This window comes from Parasteatoda tepidariorum, chromosome 8, assembly GCF_982258835.1.
Source record: "Parasteatoda tepidariorum strain Cologne lab strain chromosome 8, Ptep-v5.0, whole genome shotgun sequence".
NCBI lineage: Eukaryota > Metazoa > Arthropoda > Arachnida > Araneae > Theridiidae > Parasteatoda > Parasteatoda tepidariorum.
In genome coordinates, this window is record NC_141762.1 from 65,811,426 (window position 1) to 65,826,188 (window position 14,763).

General features: G+C 30.4%; 1 protein-coding gene across 2 annotated transcripts in view; it reads right to left on the reverse strand.

The window, feature by feature from the left end:
• Positions 1–14,763, reverse strand: part of LOC122270122 (meiosis-specific protein MEI4-like) — an 80,114-nt gene that overhangs the window by 30,243 nt on the left and 35,108 nt on the right. The window contains exons 2-4 of one of the 2 annotated variants that reach the window (XM_071181259.2): positions 6,326–6,632; positions 3,262–3,641; positions 1,706–1,835 (exon numbers count right to left, since the gene is read on the reverse strand). In XM_071181259.2, the coding sequence (XP_071037360.2) occupies positions 1,706–1,835; positions 3,262–3,641; positions 6,326–6,623 (808 nt within the window). In that variant the 5' untranslated portion in view covers positions 6,624–6,632. Of the gene's footprint in view, positions 1–1,379; positions 1,836–3,261; positions 3,642–6,325; positions 6,633–14,763 lie in introns of those variants that run through there. The other variant, XM_071181258.2, reaches the window with a different exon arrangement.

Here is a 14,763-nt window from a genome sequence, read left to right on the forward strand (position 1 = left end):
CTAAGTTCTTTGCGAAAGATTGTATTTTAGCATACTTGATTAGAAAGGTATCAAGGGGTAGAATAAAGAGTTGGGCCTTACAAGAAGAGTAACAGTCAAATTATTATTTTTTTCTGAGGTTTTAGTTTGATTTTTTTTGGTCTGAATGTGTAGCTTAATTATATTTATTGGGTTTACCCATTTATGTTTTGTTTATTATTATTATTATTATTATTATTATTAACCGTGAAAGGAGTGTTATTATTTTCGAAAAAAATACGACAATGAATCTTTTGAGTCGCAGTCATATTTCATATGTGAAATTCAATTTCTTTCATTAATACACTCAATAGCAGGATCTACCAAGGATTTTGTGTATCAAATTCAAACAGAGCATATTAACAGTAAGAAGACGGATGGGACATATCAGGCCTCTTTCGCTTATTGTTGTTCTATAATTCGAGAAATAACTTACTGAAAGGGTTCAGTATTTCTGACTTTCATACTTTGATCCAATTTAAGTATTAATTTACTTACTTACGTCTTAACCTTATAGAAAAGTATGTCGAACCTTATATCTAGTTTGAGGGGAGGAGCCAGTGTGGAATCTTAGTTACTTTAGTATGTAGATAGTTTTGGGTACAAGGAAACCCTAGGTATAGATAAGGTATCTCAATTTCATTAAAAAAACAAGAGTGTTTAAACATATCTATAATTATTATTTATAGAGAAAAGAAAACTCAACTACATGAAAAATTAATGCATATGTATAACTGAAAAGCCAGTGTTCCGTTCAATCAATTATTTTCGTTAACTAAATCTAACAAAATATCATGAAAATTTCGATGATTAAGTCTATATATATGCCTTTTATTTAACTAATTGCGATTGTATTTTAAGATTTCAGATGCCTGATTCATCTACATGCAAACAATCTGTGAAAGGTAAAACTTGCCCCTTCAAGCTTTCAAGGTAGATAGCAAATGTTCACTCTTTCTAGTGTAAAAATAAACTTTCTAAATAGATTCCAAATAAGCTATCCAGAATTTATTGAAATATTTCAAGTGAATCATTTAGTTACTTATAAGGTCTCAACTAATAATAGATAGAACAACGGTCTAATGCATAAACAGAATACCAAAGTGTATTAATAAATCTAGAAGTCTGAAGCATAAACAGAAACATTTTATCTTACAAAAGTAAAAACATAAACAAAACATATTCAAAGGGTATAATATAATGTATTGAAGAATGCATTTCAGATACATAAAAAATACCTTTATAAGTCTTCATGATTTTTCATTTGTAAAGATTTTATAACGATTATAAAATTAAAAATAAGTTCTACCAAAAGTATTATGCACCAAGTGAAAAAGGAGCAAATTCAAATAAAGTTCTAAACTAAATTATACATATTACAATAATTGTTCTTTGCAATATTCTAACAGTATATTTTAATTTATTTCAAAACCACAGCAAATAATGGATTCTACCAATGATTTAAGATACCAAGTATAAATTGAAAATGTTGGAAAATGGATTCCAAGCACATCCAAAGATTTTGCAGTGGTGTTTTGCCACTCTGTAAGCAAGGCATCTGGAATTTTTAAGACATTTATTGAGCTATTCTGCTTTTTCAAAATACCCATAACTCCTTCTGCTGATTGCAGTACAAAATATGAATTTTCAGCGTTTAAACTTGGCAAAAAATTATCGTTTTCCTTACCTATTATGTTTTCTAAAATATCAGAATACACAGTTATTTCTCGAAGAAGCCTGCAAAGAACTGATATTGTCAAACTCCGATGTTTTGCGACAATCTGAATCAAAGTGCTTCGATGGTGCTGTTCATTTGCCTGTAAAAAGAAAACTCCTTGAATTTATGAAACTAATGGTTAAAAAAAATGTATAACGGTTTTGTGCATTGAAAAATAATTTTTCCTTCGTATTTCCATACATGAAGCCTTTTTAGCATCAAAATAATTTGATTTATATTTCATACAACTGGGTTTATATTTCATGCAATTTAGAGGAAAAATATTCTTAAGAATTAATAGCCTTACTTTCCAAAACAGGAGCATTAGACGCGGTAAAAGTAAAAGTAACAGATAGCACTTTTCCTCATAAGAAAACAACAAAAATTGTAAAATATTTATTCAATGGAATTGGTTTTAATTTCAATCGATTCAGCATAAAAAATTATCCAAAAAATCAACACCTCATTGGTCTAAAAACTAATTTGTTTAGTTTTATCTCCTTTTCCCTCAATGCAAATTCACTATCATGGTGGTTAAACGACTCCTCAAGGAATTAAGAACGAAAAAAAACAACACTCGATATCGATATTGGGCCTAAGCTAAGTGTTAACTTTCAAAACAATTCAGACTGCCCCGAATGATATTCGCATTCACTTAGGAATTGTGAAAATTCTTTACAAAAAAACCGAAGATAAAAACTTTAGAAAACCAAATAAATAATTTTGAAGTAAGTGTGAGATACATAAAAGTGTAAAAAGGTTATTAATACGATGATCGCTTTTTATTCCAAATTAAAGATCTTGAGAAGAAATATTTAAAAGGTAAGAAGTATTAAAATAAAAAATGAGTTCAGGAAAAGCAAAAATAATGAGTTATGTTTCCTAAATTTAAAGATATCTAAATGGCAAAGCGAAGTAGCATTTAAATATATATATATATATATATATATATATATATATATATATATATATATATATATATATATATATATGTATTATATACACTGAAGAGCCAAAAAAAAACTGGTATACCTGCCTAATATCGTGTAGGGCCCCCGCGAGTACGCAGAAGTGCCGAAACACGACGTGGCATGGATTCGATCAATGTGTGAAGTAGTGCTGGAGATAACTGACACCATGAATCCCGGGGATTTTGGTGGCCAGCGGAAGTGTCTAAATTCAGAAGAGTGCTCTTGGATCCACTCTCAGATATAAACATTATTGAACATATTTGGAATGTATTATTTTAAAATATTATTCTAAAATAAGTAATTTTTTAAGTTCGAAAGGGCAATTCTAACTTTTGTTTCATACTCATAAATGTGACTAACAGTTTAAAAACTAGCTAATGATCAACAAATTTTGAATATTCCTTAACTATATATCCGAGTACAGTGGTTAATACTTAAAACTATAGTATTATTTATTGTTCGCAGAAGTGACTGTTAACAAGTAACGCTTTTATATTTATACCCTATAAAAATAATACAAAATTATTAATTATATTAAAACAATTTTAAGCAAACCTTATTGATTTCGGTGGTCTGATAAATATCAAGTAATAAATCATCAACAAAAGACAGGCACATCTTAGTAATTGCATCGCTAAATCCTTCCTGGTGAATCGTCAGAAGTCTGTGGATGTTCGTAATGGCACGGTTTGCAAAATTTCCGTCCAATTTGAAACTCTCTTCATTTTTCAGCATTTCAAGTAAATTAGTTACTGACTTCAAAATAACATCGCTTGAAACTTCGACATCTTCATTACATAAACTTTGACATGCAGCTGAAGAATTCAACATTATGAAGTTACTTACAAACTGCATGTTATTCCTTATCTTAGATTCCATGGAATATGAAACGATGTCTGGATCAGCCGTGTCAGGAACATCAAAAATGTTACTACCTAAAGAAAATCACAAAATAGTTTTTTAATGGACAGCTCCCATCATGATTTGCATTTTATTGTATAAATAATAACTTTAAGTTCAAACAAGAAATTTATGAATTTAGTAGGACTTCGTGAAAACCCAGCCCTTGAAATAATGTGGAAGAAAGTTTAAAATGTATATATTTCAGAGATTAAGATTTACAAAAATATTGCAACCATTATTCAACAGTCTACCAAATTTTGAGTTTATGACTACCGATTCAAATAACTAAGTAACGTAGCCTTGTAATTTTGAACCCAATCCAGAAGATAAAGAAACTCCTGTATCAAGTATGGGGAGAAACTCCTTCGTTAAGCATTTTTTGACTGAACTAAACAGCATCTGCGTCACATGGAGAGAAAAATCAGGAAAACCACCCACGGTTATTCTGGCAGTAAGGAGGCTCTACCCCATGATCCATCCAACACTGAGGATATGCTTCCTCCGTACTGTAGTCGGTGCGAGCCTGGTGTAATATTCGTATTGACCAGCCAATGCTGGGATTCGTACCAAGGTCGGTTCCTTGGGTGGAGAGCACTCTATCCCTTGATCCACGACGGCTATCTTAAAGGAATAGATGAGATTCTATATTTAAGATTTTGAAAGTATTTTATAATTTAGAAAAGTAGCTACAGCGGTTTTTTTTGTTTAATTTTTCACATTTATATTCTTGAGTGAATTGTTTCCAGCTCTCGAAAGATGTCGATTTTTTTCCACCTTAAATAGTTTCGAAACAAATTAAATTTTTCCATTGACAAATTTATCTTATTACTCCAATTTCTTCGGATTTTTTTCCGAATTTGTGGCCACATTACTTTACATTATTTACTTAGTAAACTATGAACAATTTTATAAAGTACAAAAATTAATTCGTGCGTTAGTGCATCGATTTTAGGAGAAAAGTAATATTTAACACAATAACAGAGAGAGAGAGAGAGCCATCCCAATGTCCATCTTACTCAATGTAATGTAACTAATGTAATGTTAACGTCACTCTTCAGAAACACTAATGAAATATTTACAACTGTCTAGGATTATTTCTTCTTGATGCTCCGAATACACTCTAGGTCAGCGAGCAGATGGTGGTATACAGAAAAAAGTTTTAACACAACACCAAAAGTGGTGGAAACTCCTTTACACTGAAGTGCTTAGAACCAATAATAGTTCCTGACGTAGGGAGTTACCAAGAATGTTCTTGCACAATCCAAGAATGCACTACTTGGTTTGAAGAAATAGTTGCGTAAAAGAACGAAATAGTAGCTGCTACTATTTTTTTAATCAGTGACACAAATATTTAAAATTACAGTAACTTAAGATGCATACATGAATCAGTATATAGCTATTTCTAAAAAGGAAGAATCATTAATTTAGGATGCATACTAATTCTTGAAGCAAATTTAGTTTGTAAATAAAAGAAAAGCCTAGCACAGAGGAAATATTACGATGAATTAAAACTGGGTTTAACAGAACCATAGACGAATAGAAATTAGACATTATGAAAATTTTTATACAGTTTATAGTAACTTTAAATCTAGTTACCTTTATTACACACATATTTCAAAGGTAAACTATCTTTCTATAAAGATCAAGAACAACTCTTTACCAATAATTGAAGACAGCAATGAATTCTTGCAAACTTGAATTTTATTGTAAACCAAACTATCTACAGGCGATATACAAAATGCGCCAACATTTTGGAAGCGAAAAATTTTTACTTGTGCTATGAATGTGTGTGAGCTTAAAGTAAACTTTTCCCATTATTAGCGTTTTAGATTAAATCACACCCATTAAATTGTATATGAAAGCTCGATATTGTGTTAACCTTAAAAAAAAGGTGTTCTTTTACACAATTGTTGAGGTTGTTCAACATCAAATTCGAAGGGACGGTGCACCACACGGCTATTGAAGTCTTTTGGCCTTTGAACCCTCAGTTTAATATTAAGAAAATAGTTAAATATTTTATCTTTACAATCCACGGAAATATTACATTCGAAATATTCTGAGCCATTTAGATGCGATCTGAGAAAGTGCATTTAATTGGGGTACTGAGCCTGTCACAAAGTAAATCATAAATCAACCCAAGCTGTTGTGAGCGAAGATTAAATCCCTTACACCAAAAGGGTGAAATAATATTCTTTTTAAAACAAAAACCTTTATTTATGCACTGGTATTCGTAGTTCATTTATTTAAACACGATTATAAGATCTTCACATTAAGGAAAATATTTCTTGCATGATTATTAGGAAACTGTATTTATATTACAGAAAATAACAATGATTTACTTCGTTAAATTCGTCATTCACTTTAAAAATACATAAAAGGGAAATAACAATAGACATATTTCAAATCCATTTTCAAGACTCTCACGCTTGAGTGTTGACAAACATTTTACTCGAAACATGTTGACTGTTATTTCCGCTTTATATATTTTTGAAGCGAATGAAGTGTTTAATCAGGCAAAATATTAGCACTTCACTTTCTTAGGATTATTTAATTGGAAATGAATTGCTTATAAAAATATACCTTATAATTTCTTGGACACATGATTATAATTATAAATCTCAATTATTAATATCCCGGTAACATGACTGCTATTATAAGTCTTAGCTATGAATGTTTCATAACTAAAAATCTCTTGGCATTTAATTTAAACACTTACAATCATCAAATCCCAAACATGCTTCATTGGTCTTGAATTGCAGTTTTGCTGTTGCCAATTTCTCATTTAATTCCAGCACTTTGTCCTCTAAGAGTCGATATTTATCTTTCCATTCAGTTATATCATTACAAAATTGCTGCTGTAAGTGTAGAGCATATTGTTGGGGATCTTTATCGCTTGGAGTTGATTGAATTATTGCAATAGCCACAGCTAATTTGATTCTTTGAACGTAATACATTAGTCCCGTCTCTACTTCATTCTTGCAATCGTCACTTTTATTTTCAGGTTTGTGATTCATTACAGCTTTCTGAAAAATAAAATATGAGTTAAACACAGGTATGTGTGTTTAATAAAACAAATAAAAAGAGAAATTTCGATTTAAAAAATTTTCTTTTAAAAATTTCAATTTAAAATTTCAATTAAAAAAATTTCCAATTAAAAAAAATTTCTTTTAAACATTTCAATTTAGAATTTCAATTTAAAAATTTCTTCTATTTTTCATTCATAGGGCAGACATGTCAAACTCGATTCCAACGTGGACAAATTCAAGGAATTTTATGGAAATTGGTTCCGAAATAGTTCAAAACTCAATTATCAATTCTTGAAACTATGTGTAATATTAATTTGTTTAAACAATTACTAACAGACTGACAGTATCAAAGAATGTTAGAATACGATTATTTTTCAAGTGTATCTTATTGAATCATTATTGTAGAAAAATTTGTGTTAAATTGGTAACATAAATATTATTTTAATTTACATTATACTGTTCGATTTCCGTATAAAACGCATGTGAACACCATGCATCATGACATACAAAACTACAACATTTATTTATTTATTAGCAAGTCGAATAAGTGATTTTTTAAGATATTTTTTGTCAATTTTTAAAGTAGAATATTTTATAATGCAATAAGAATAATAAGTGCGAATGTGTTGAACAATTTATGAAAATATGCGTTTGAGTGCTCTAAATAATAATTCAGCTATTAGTAAGATCCTTTTTAAATTGGATAACTGCAAGTGATAAATCGTGGTAAATCGTGGCATTTGTCGATTCAAAAGCCAATCAGCCATCACACTCATACATGACGTCGCTTACACGCATCCAGTTTAATCTGTTTAAAATCAGCTGGCTTGGTATGATCACTTCAATTCTTGTTGAGTAGCAAGTACCCAACTGTAAACATACATTAAACTATCAATGTTAAACGTTGAAAATATTATTTTAAAACGGAATAAACTATTAACCTAAATAATTATTTAAATCATGTTTTGATGATGAAAGATTGTTTTTTGAGTCAATATAATCAATATATTTTATCATTTAGCTCTCGGGTAAAATAATTTTTACAAATTTTCTGAAGTGGTCAATTTACCTAAAAGTTTACTGCAAAATTTTAAAGAAAATTCTAGAAAAAAGAGTTTTTTCACTACTAAGTTTCCTGCTTTTTAGAAGAAGACAGCAAAAAATAAAACTGTTGAGTAATACAAATGTCTCTTGTCTACTTCAATAACTAATAGCTTAAAAATCTCAGCGACAAAAATTATATTTACTGAAATAATTATTAAAGTGATAGTATAACCATGTTTTAATGCTAAGAGATTAATTTTCGATATAATATAATCATAATATTTTCTGATTTATTTCTCTGCTTAAATAATTTGTACTAAGAAACTGCAGAAATCATTTTAATTGGATATCTGCTAGTGATGTCATTTTAGGTAAATCGTGACATTTATCGATTCAGAAACCAATCTGGTTCAACACAAGAGTTACGTCGCTTACAGTTATCCAACCAAATTTAATTTAAATCAAATAGCTAGGTATATTCTCTTCACTTCGCCTCGATTTGCAAGAGTCAAATTAAAAAAATTTTGAAAAATTTGAAAAAAAAAAGTTAAAAAGATTTTTAACTTTTGACATTTTTTACAAAATTTTCTACTTTTGAGAAATAGACAACAAAAACCCTGATAATCAACGCAAAATAAATGTTTCTTATTTTCGACAGAAACTTAAAACTTTATAACAAATTTTGTAGTTGTAATATAAAAAATCCTATTGATTCTATAAGTACAAACATAACGCCTTCAAAATCTTTTTTCAAATTCAACGGAAAAACCAGGAGTCCAGCGCAATCGATACATCAATTATTGTAGAGAAAGTGTTCAATTTCGGACTGCGATGAGAGCTTTTCTGATGATCCCGATTCCAGGAGTAAAAGAGAAATCCCGGTAATTACCTAGGGAAAAGGATGAAGGAATCTCAATAAAAGTGGTATGCTGTGGTATCGGGGGGCGTACCCGGAGGCTGCAATTAACATTAGTGTCAGAGAAATCTCATTTGGGAGAGAAACAAAGCAGCAGCGAGTGTGGACATACCGATGAGATTAGGACAAATGCCATCCTTATTGCGGGACATGATATGGAGCAGCGATCCGGGATTGCGTCCTTGTTTTGGATCTATCTTTCGGAACACTGCCCCTGCGAGGAATTATTAAGGATATGCTTCGATAGTTGTTCGAGTGGAGATAGTATTTCTTATTTAATGAGAAACACGTGCAGGTATTATGTACTCAGATGGAATAAATATAATTTCTTTCGATTGGAAAGATATAAATGAAGACAATACTGCTACATAATTATGAATATTCATAAAGTATTATTGATGATATTCTTTCGCATTTATTGTGGAGAAAATTTTCTGTTTAAATACTAGGTTTTTAAGCATGCATTTAAAAAAGCTCTCACAGGTATTAGCTGTTGATATTGGAATCATCTTTTATTTGTACGATTTTTATTTTACTTTAAAGCCCGCATTGAACAGTCGGTTGAGTTTACGATTATTAAGGTTCAACTCCGTGGACTTGTACTTTTGAACCCATTTCAGAAGACAAGGAAACTCCTATATCACAAACTAGCCTTTGTGGAGGATTTTTTCATAGAATCAATCCACATTTTGTAAAATTGGAAAGAACCCTCGGTAAGTCCGACGGCAGAGGAATTCTAACCCATGATTCGATATTTTACTTCAGCACTGCGGTCGTTATGAGCCGGAAACAGAATTCGTATCAGCCAGCCAACGCTGGTATTCGAACCTGGGTTATTCATTGGATCTCTGAGCCACCGTGGCTCTATTTGCACAATTTTTTTTTTTTTTTTTATATCCGTCGTTGAACAGCCGACCCAATTTCGGGTTTACGACTACTAATGTTCAACTCCGTAGCCTAGTAATTTTGAACCTATCCAGAAGGCAAGGAAACTCCTGGATCAGTACCCCCAGAGAAATTATTTGTTATGGGAACATGGAGGACTTTGTGACTCGACAGACTTAGCGTGCATCAGTCATCATTTACTGCACCGGCTAGAATCGAACTCACGAATTCTTGAACAAGAGCCCAATGCCCTACCAGCCAGGCTATCCCGGGCTTATTTGCACTATTATTGAACAAACGGAAGACCTCTGTATACAAATGCCTCGTAGCCACTGATTCATTTTAAAAAGGAGATGTACAAGCTCAGGCGCTATCCACGTCGTCTGATCAAGTTCAAAATTACGTGGCATTCCTACTATGCCATTTTAAGGCAGAGAGCTAAAAATGTGTTTGACCATGGTTAGGTGATGTTGATAATGAATAAAAAATATCAGTTTTAGAAATTTTATTTAGTAATTAGCTTATTTTTTTCAAAACAAAAAGAAAGACTTAGAGAATGGAAGGATTGATTCAGGGTTAAAAGTGAGTAAAGTGTATTCGTCATTCATTACAGGATAAAATCGATTTTTTATCTATCGCAATAAAAGAGGATATTTATATTCAAATAATTTGGTCTAGCGTGACGCTTAACGGATAATTTTAAGTGCCAGACACAATGTGGTTAGCTTATGCCTTTTAACGATCATTTAAATTTTCTTTTCTGTTTTGTTTTTTGCTAACTTTGTTTCTCATTAATTAATATTTATTATATTTGCCCTGATCTATTTCTAGAACAGCGATCAAGTAGTTTAAGTGCTTATAAGAGAAACATATTTAATGAATTATTGAGAAAAGGGTTAGCAGAGAAAAAGCTGTATGTTTTGGAAATTAAATTATATTAAAAGGCTAGGAACTGTGTGATGCATATTCGTAGCATTACATTATGTTTAATACTCATTAAATTATTGAATTCAAAATATTACTCATGCTAAATTTGAGGTCATTCTGTCTCCATATAAATTGGTCACAATATAAATTTACTCATGTTATCTGTGTTCAGTCCAGAAGCTTATCTTACCAAGACACATAATAACCTTCCCATATTAGGTTAAAAGTACACTTCTTGCTTTTTTTGCTCACCTGGCAATACTTATTGTTATTTTTTCATCTAGAGCAAATAAATTTGAATTCGCTAAAATTGCTCGAAATTTATTGTGCATGGAAAACAACAAATAGTAGAGAACTGAAAAAAAATTTATTAAAATAACGCAATTAGGAAAGTGACTTTAAAAAAGAATAACCGCACATTTCAGGAAGGAAAAAAAATGAAAACTTCAAATTGATCAAGTTGAGTAAAATAAAAGTTTCGCAGACCAACAATTACCACATAAATACACTTCAGAGGAAATACATGTTAAATTGATAAATTTGAATCATTGATTTCAGTAGCAAATGTTATTGATAGAAAAAATGCTCATATTAATAAAAAGAATTTGAGCATTTTTCTGTATCTTGAAGAAAAAAAGCTGTATAAATTAAAATTTTACTAAGAAATTTTGTTATTTTATTTTATCATTATAAAGTACTATTGAACTGATCCGCGTAAAAAGTCAGACATGAATTTAGAACGAAATGCAGAACAAAGGAATATTTTTAAAAAAACTGTCGACTTGGAGCTCGAGTTGGAGTAAAAGTAACACTTAACTCAATAATCACGGTAAAGAACAGCAAAACGGCCAGCCTGATCACAATCGAGATTAAAATGGTTTTATCGAGAATATTATAAAGATGGCGTAATTTCAATCATTTTAAAATTTCCAATTCTATTCTGTTGTTTCATAATTAAAAAAGAGGCACATCAAACTCTATCTTAGACAAAAAATATTTTTATAGCAATAGTTTTCAAATTTGGAAAAATTTGTAAGCACGATAGAGTTTTGCATACGCTTTAAGAGGAGAAGTCAATAATATTAAACAACTCGTTTAGTTTCTAAATGTTTTCATATAAGAAAATCTAGTTAGTTTATTATCAATAGTCCAGTTCCTGTTTAAGACTAAGAAGTTAAAAATAAGTTTTTATTTAAATGTTTATCCATGATTGTAACAAAAGCTTGTTAAAGGAAAAAATGGCCAAGATAGCCTGGTTGGCAGAGCACTCGACTCACGTTATTGAGAACGGGAGATCAAATCCAGCCAGCCAAAGACTTCCCGTGTAGTAAAGGGCGATTGGTGCATGCTAAATCTGTCGGTTCACAAAGTCCTTAATGTTCCCATAACAAATTATACCTCCAGCGGTGCTGAATTAGAGATTAATCGTTCCCTGATTCAGACAAAAATTACGATCTGTGGATGAATGAATGGATATATGAATGGGTTCACCCTATAAACGAGTGTGGCGTATGGAAGTGGCAGAAGTCGAATTCTTGAACATAGATGGCGTCACTAGAAAACAAGAACAGTTGTACCCCTTGCCTTAATGGCATACGACAACAACAACGAAAAATAATTAAAAATTTTTTATGCAGGTGATTTCAAAAATGATATGATTCTCTCTCCCGTGAAAATGACGGGGTGAGTTTTTGCTCGCTATTTCTCAGACCCGTGATATTGACGGGGCTGTAGTGTTCAGAAGTAATGCGCCAATAAGAATAAAACTAACTCATTTCTTTTGCCCTGAAAGCATTTTATTTCTCATTTTACACACCATATAGCAGTACCAGGATATTTTTAAGGTAATTGTAAATAGTTAGTTTATTTTAAACTAGATACTAGCACTAATCAAATACGTGTATTTGGCAAAATAGACACTTTTAAGACCGGTTTCTTGAAAATTAACCGATCGTTAAGGGGTTAATCACGCTTCCAATTAAAGAGATATTTTACAGAAACATTTTAATTAATTGAGAGAAATTTACATACCAACGTGAACAGAAATCCAATGGGTAAAATATGTAGCAAAAGTCTCCTTTTTGTCCTGGTGCAAGTGAAAGAAAAACAAATTTTGAAATGTTCTCTCTAAAAATTATTTACTGATATACATCTAGTCAATTAATATTTTTAAATAGGCATTTTGCCTTTCATGTACTTACCATACTTTCAGACACGATTTATAAGTACTTTTTCAAAAAAAATATTAATTTGTTCTATCTTTCTTGAAAATTTCAAATTCAAAAAAGGAATCATTTCAAATTCATTTCTCCCTTCCCAATCTAAAATATTTAAAAATAAAATATTCATATTCTTTCCCCAACTATTGATCTACTATATTTCTATAGTACTATCCTATGGCTAATATTTCGAAACACCTGTTTATTGAGCAATATAGTTTGTTAGGTTACCATTGCGTTGGGAAAGTGATTATCATAACCACTTTGTATGTGGAATATCCTATAGTGACAGGCTCTTTACAGGCCAGTGATGGGTCTTTTTTTGTGATAAGCCTTTTCTTGTGACTGGCTCTTTTTTGGTTAATACAGAACAAAAAGCCAGGCTGTTTAGAGCCAGCTATTACATTTAGGCGAGAAAAAAGTATCAAAATGCTATTGTAGTTAGATGAATAATCAGTGGGGAAAATGGACGGAAAAAAAACGAAACCAGTTTGATAGCACGAGAACGAAGTTGAATGACAATAATTAGATCTCGCAATCAATTTATTTTGACGTTCTTAAATCCTCCTACCTCATTATCGATCCGACAGTTTTGGTTAACGTTTTTGTTCTTCCTCGTTCAAGTACGTTTGCGAAGTTTTCAATTTTTACTCGAGCATTAGACTAAACGGGCGCTATACCGATGGAGAAAATTTTCCTGACAAATACTGTTACATTTTCATTGTATTTTCATCATTGTATTTCATTGTATTTCTGCTTATTTCATTGTATTTGACATTAATAAAAAACGCATCATAAACTTCATGGTTGACTCTTTGCCTATACCTAAGTTTTTAAATTATTTATGTACCGGAAAAAAAGAATTTACCATGATCGGTTTCTCCCGTGGTGTAGCGTTCCTATGAGGTATTGCATCTAGAGATTAAAATTGCGTTATACATATAATTATGCACCAAAATGTTTCCAGAAGCTTCTGAAAACTGATAGAATCGTAATCGCGAGACTGGTATGCTTTCAATGCTGTGTTTGGATTCCATGGCCTTGACTGTAATTTACATGCAAAATGCGTTGTATATGTTCAATTGTGAGAAAAATCTATGAATAAACATCGACTTTATGAGCATTCATCAGTCTTATTGGTTTTAAAAACCTATTGTGAAAATATAATAAATAATAATATTACTTATCTACTCTTAATTCGTAGATTTTTTTTATTTTATCCTGACCAAGATTCTGAAAATTCAAATTTAATTTAAAAATTTTGCGAATAAACTTTTTTATTTAATTTTTTTTAAGATAGACTGTATTTTAAAACGAAACATCCTGCACATGGAATAAGGGTTTTTCCTTAATAAATTTAGAAAAAATATTCTGCATAATGTAATATACAATATATCAAGCCAATTAAAAAAAGAAAAGTCTTATGGTATCTAAAAATCCCTTAACTAGAATTTTATTTTTGAAAAAAAAAAAAAGAAGATTAAGATCCATTTATCAGTTTCGTTTGCAGTAATTTAGCATAAAGGATGAAAATATTGGATGTACATTGATTTTCAAATTGTTTACAAGAGTTTACATGAAGGTATATATTGTATTCGAAAACCAAATTTTTCCTAATTTCAACTTTCCTGTGAATAATAATTTCATAATCTTGTTATGGTTTTTCTAGCATGATTTTTCATAATCTAGTTATGGTTATGGTAATCAATTTGTCTTGGAGAATCAAAATATCAAAGCATGAATTATGACCTATTAAATTATAACCAATTTACTATAAACTCACATTAAATTATAACCTATTTTACATTAAATCAATTTTAGACATTGTCTAATGTAAAATAATAATATTTATAATAATAGGGAGATATTTATCAAAAGGAGCGGGAAAGTTTTGTTTTTTCTTCAATTCACAACAAATTCATAAAAACTTTTTTTTTTTTTTGTATTTCAAACGTGTATTAATTTTCTTTCAAACACACTCTTAAAAAAGCATCAAGTAACTAAATAAAAAAACTTGAAACCTTTCCTTTTTTTGAGAAAAAAAACTGTCTAGAAAAAAAATAAGTTAAATATATCCAGGAAAAACTCAGTTATTCTTAACAATATTTGAAATATATAAAAATATCTGGATTTAAAA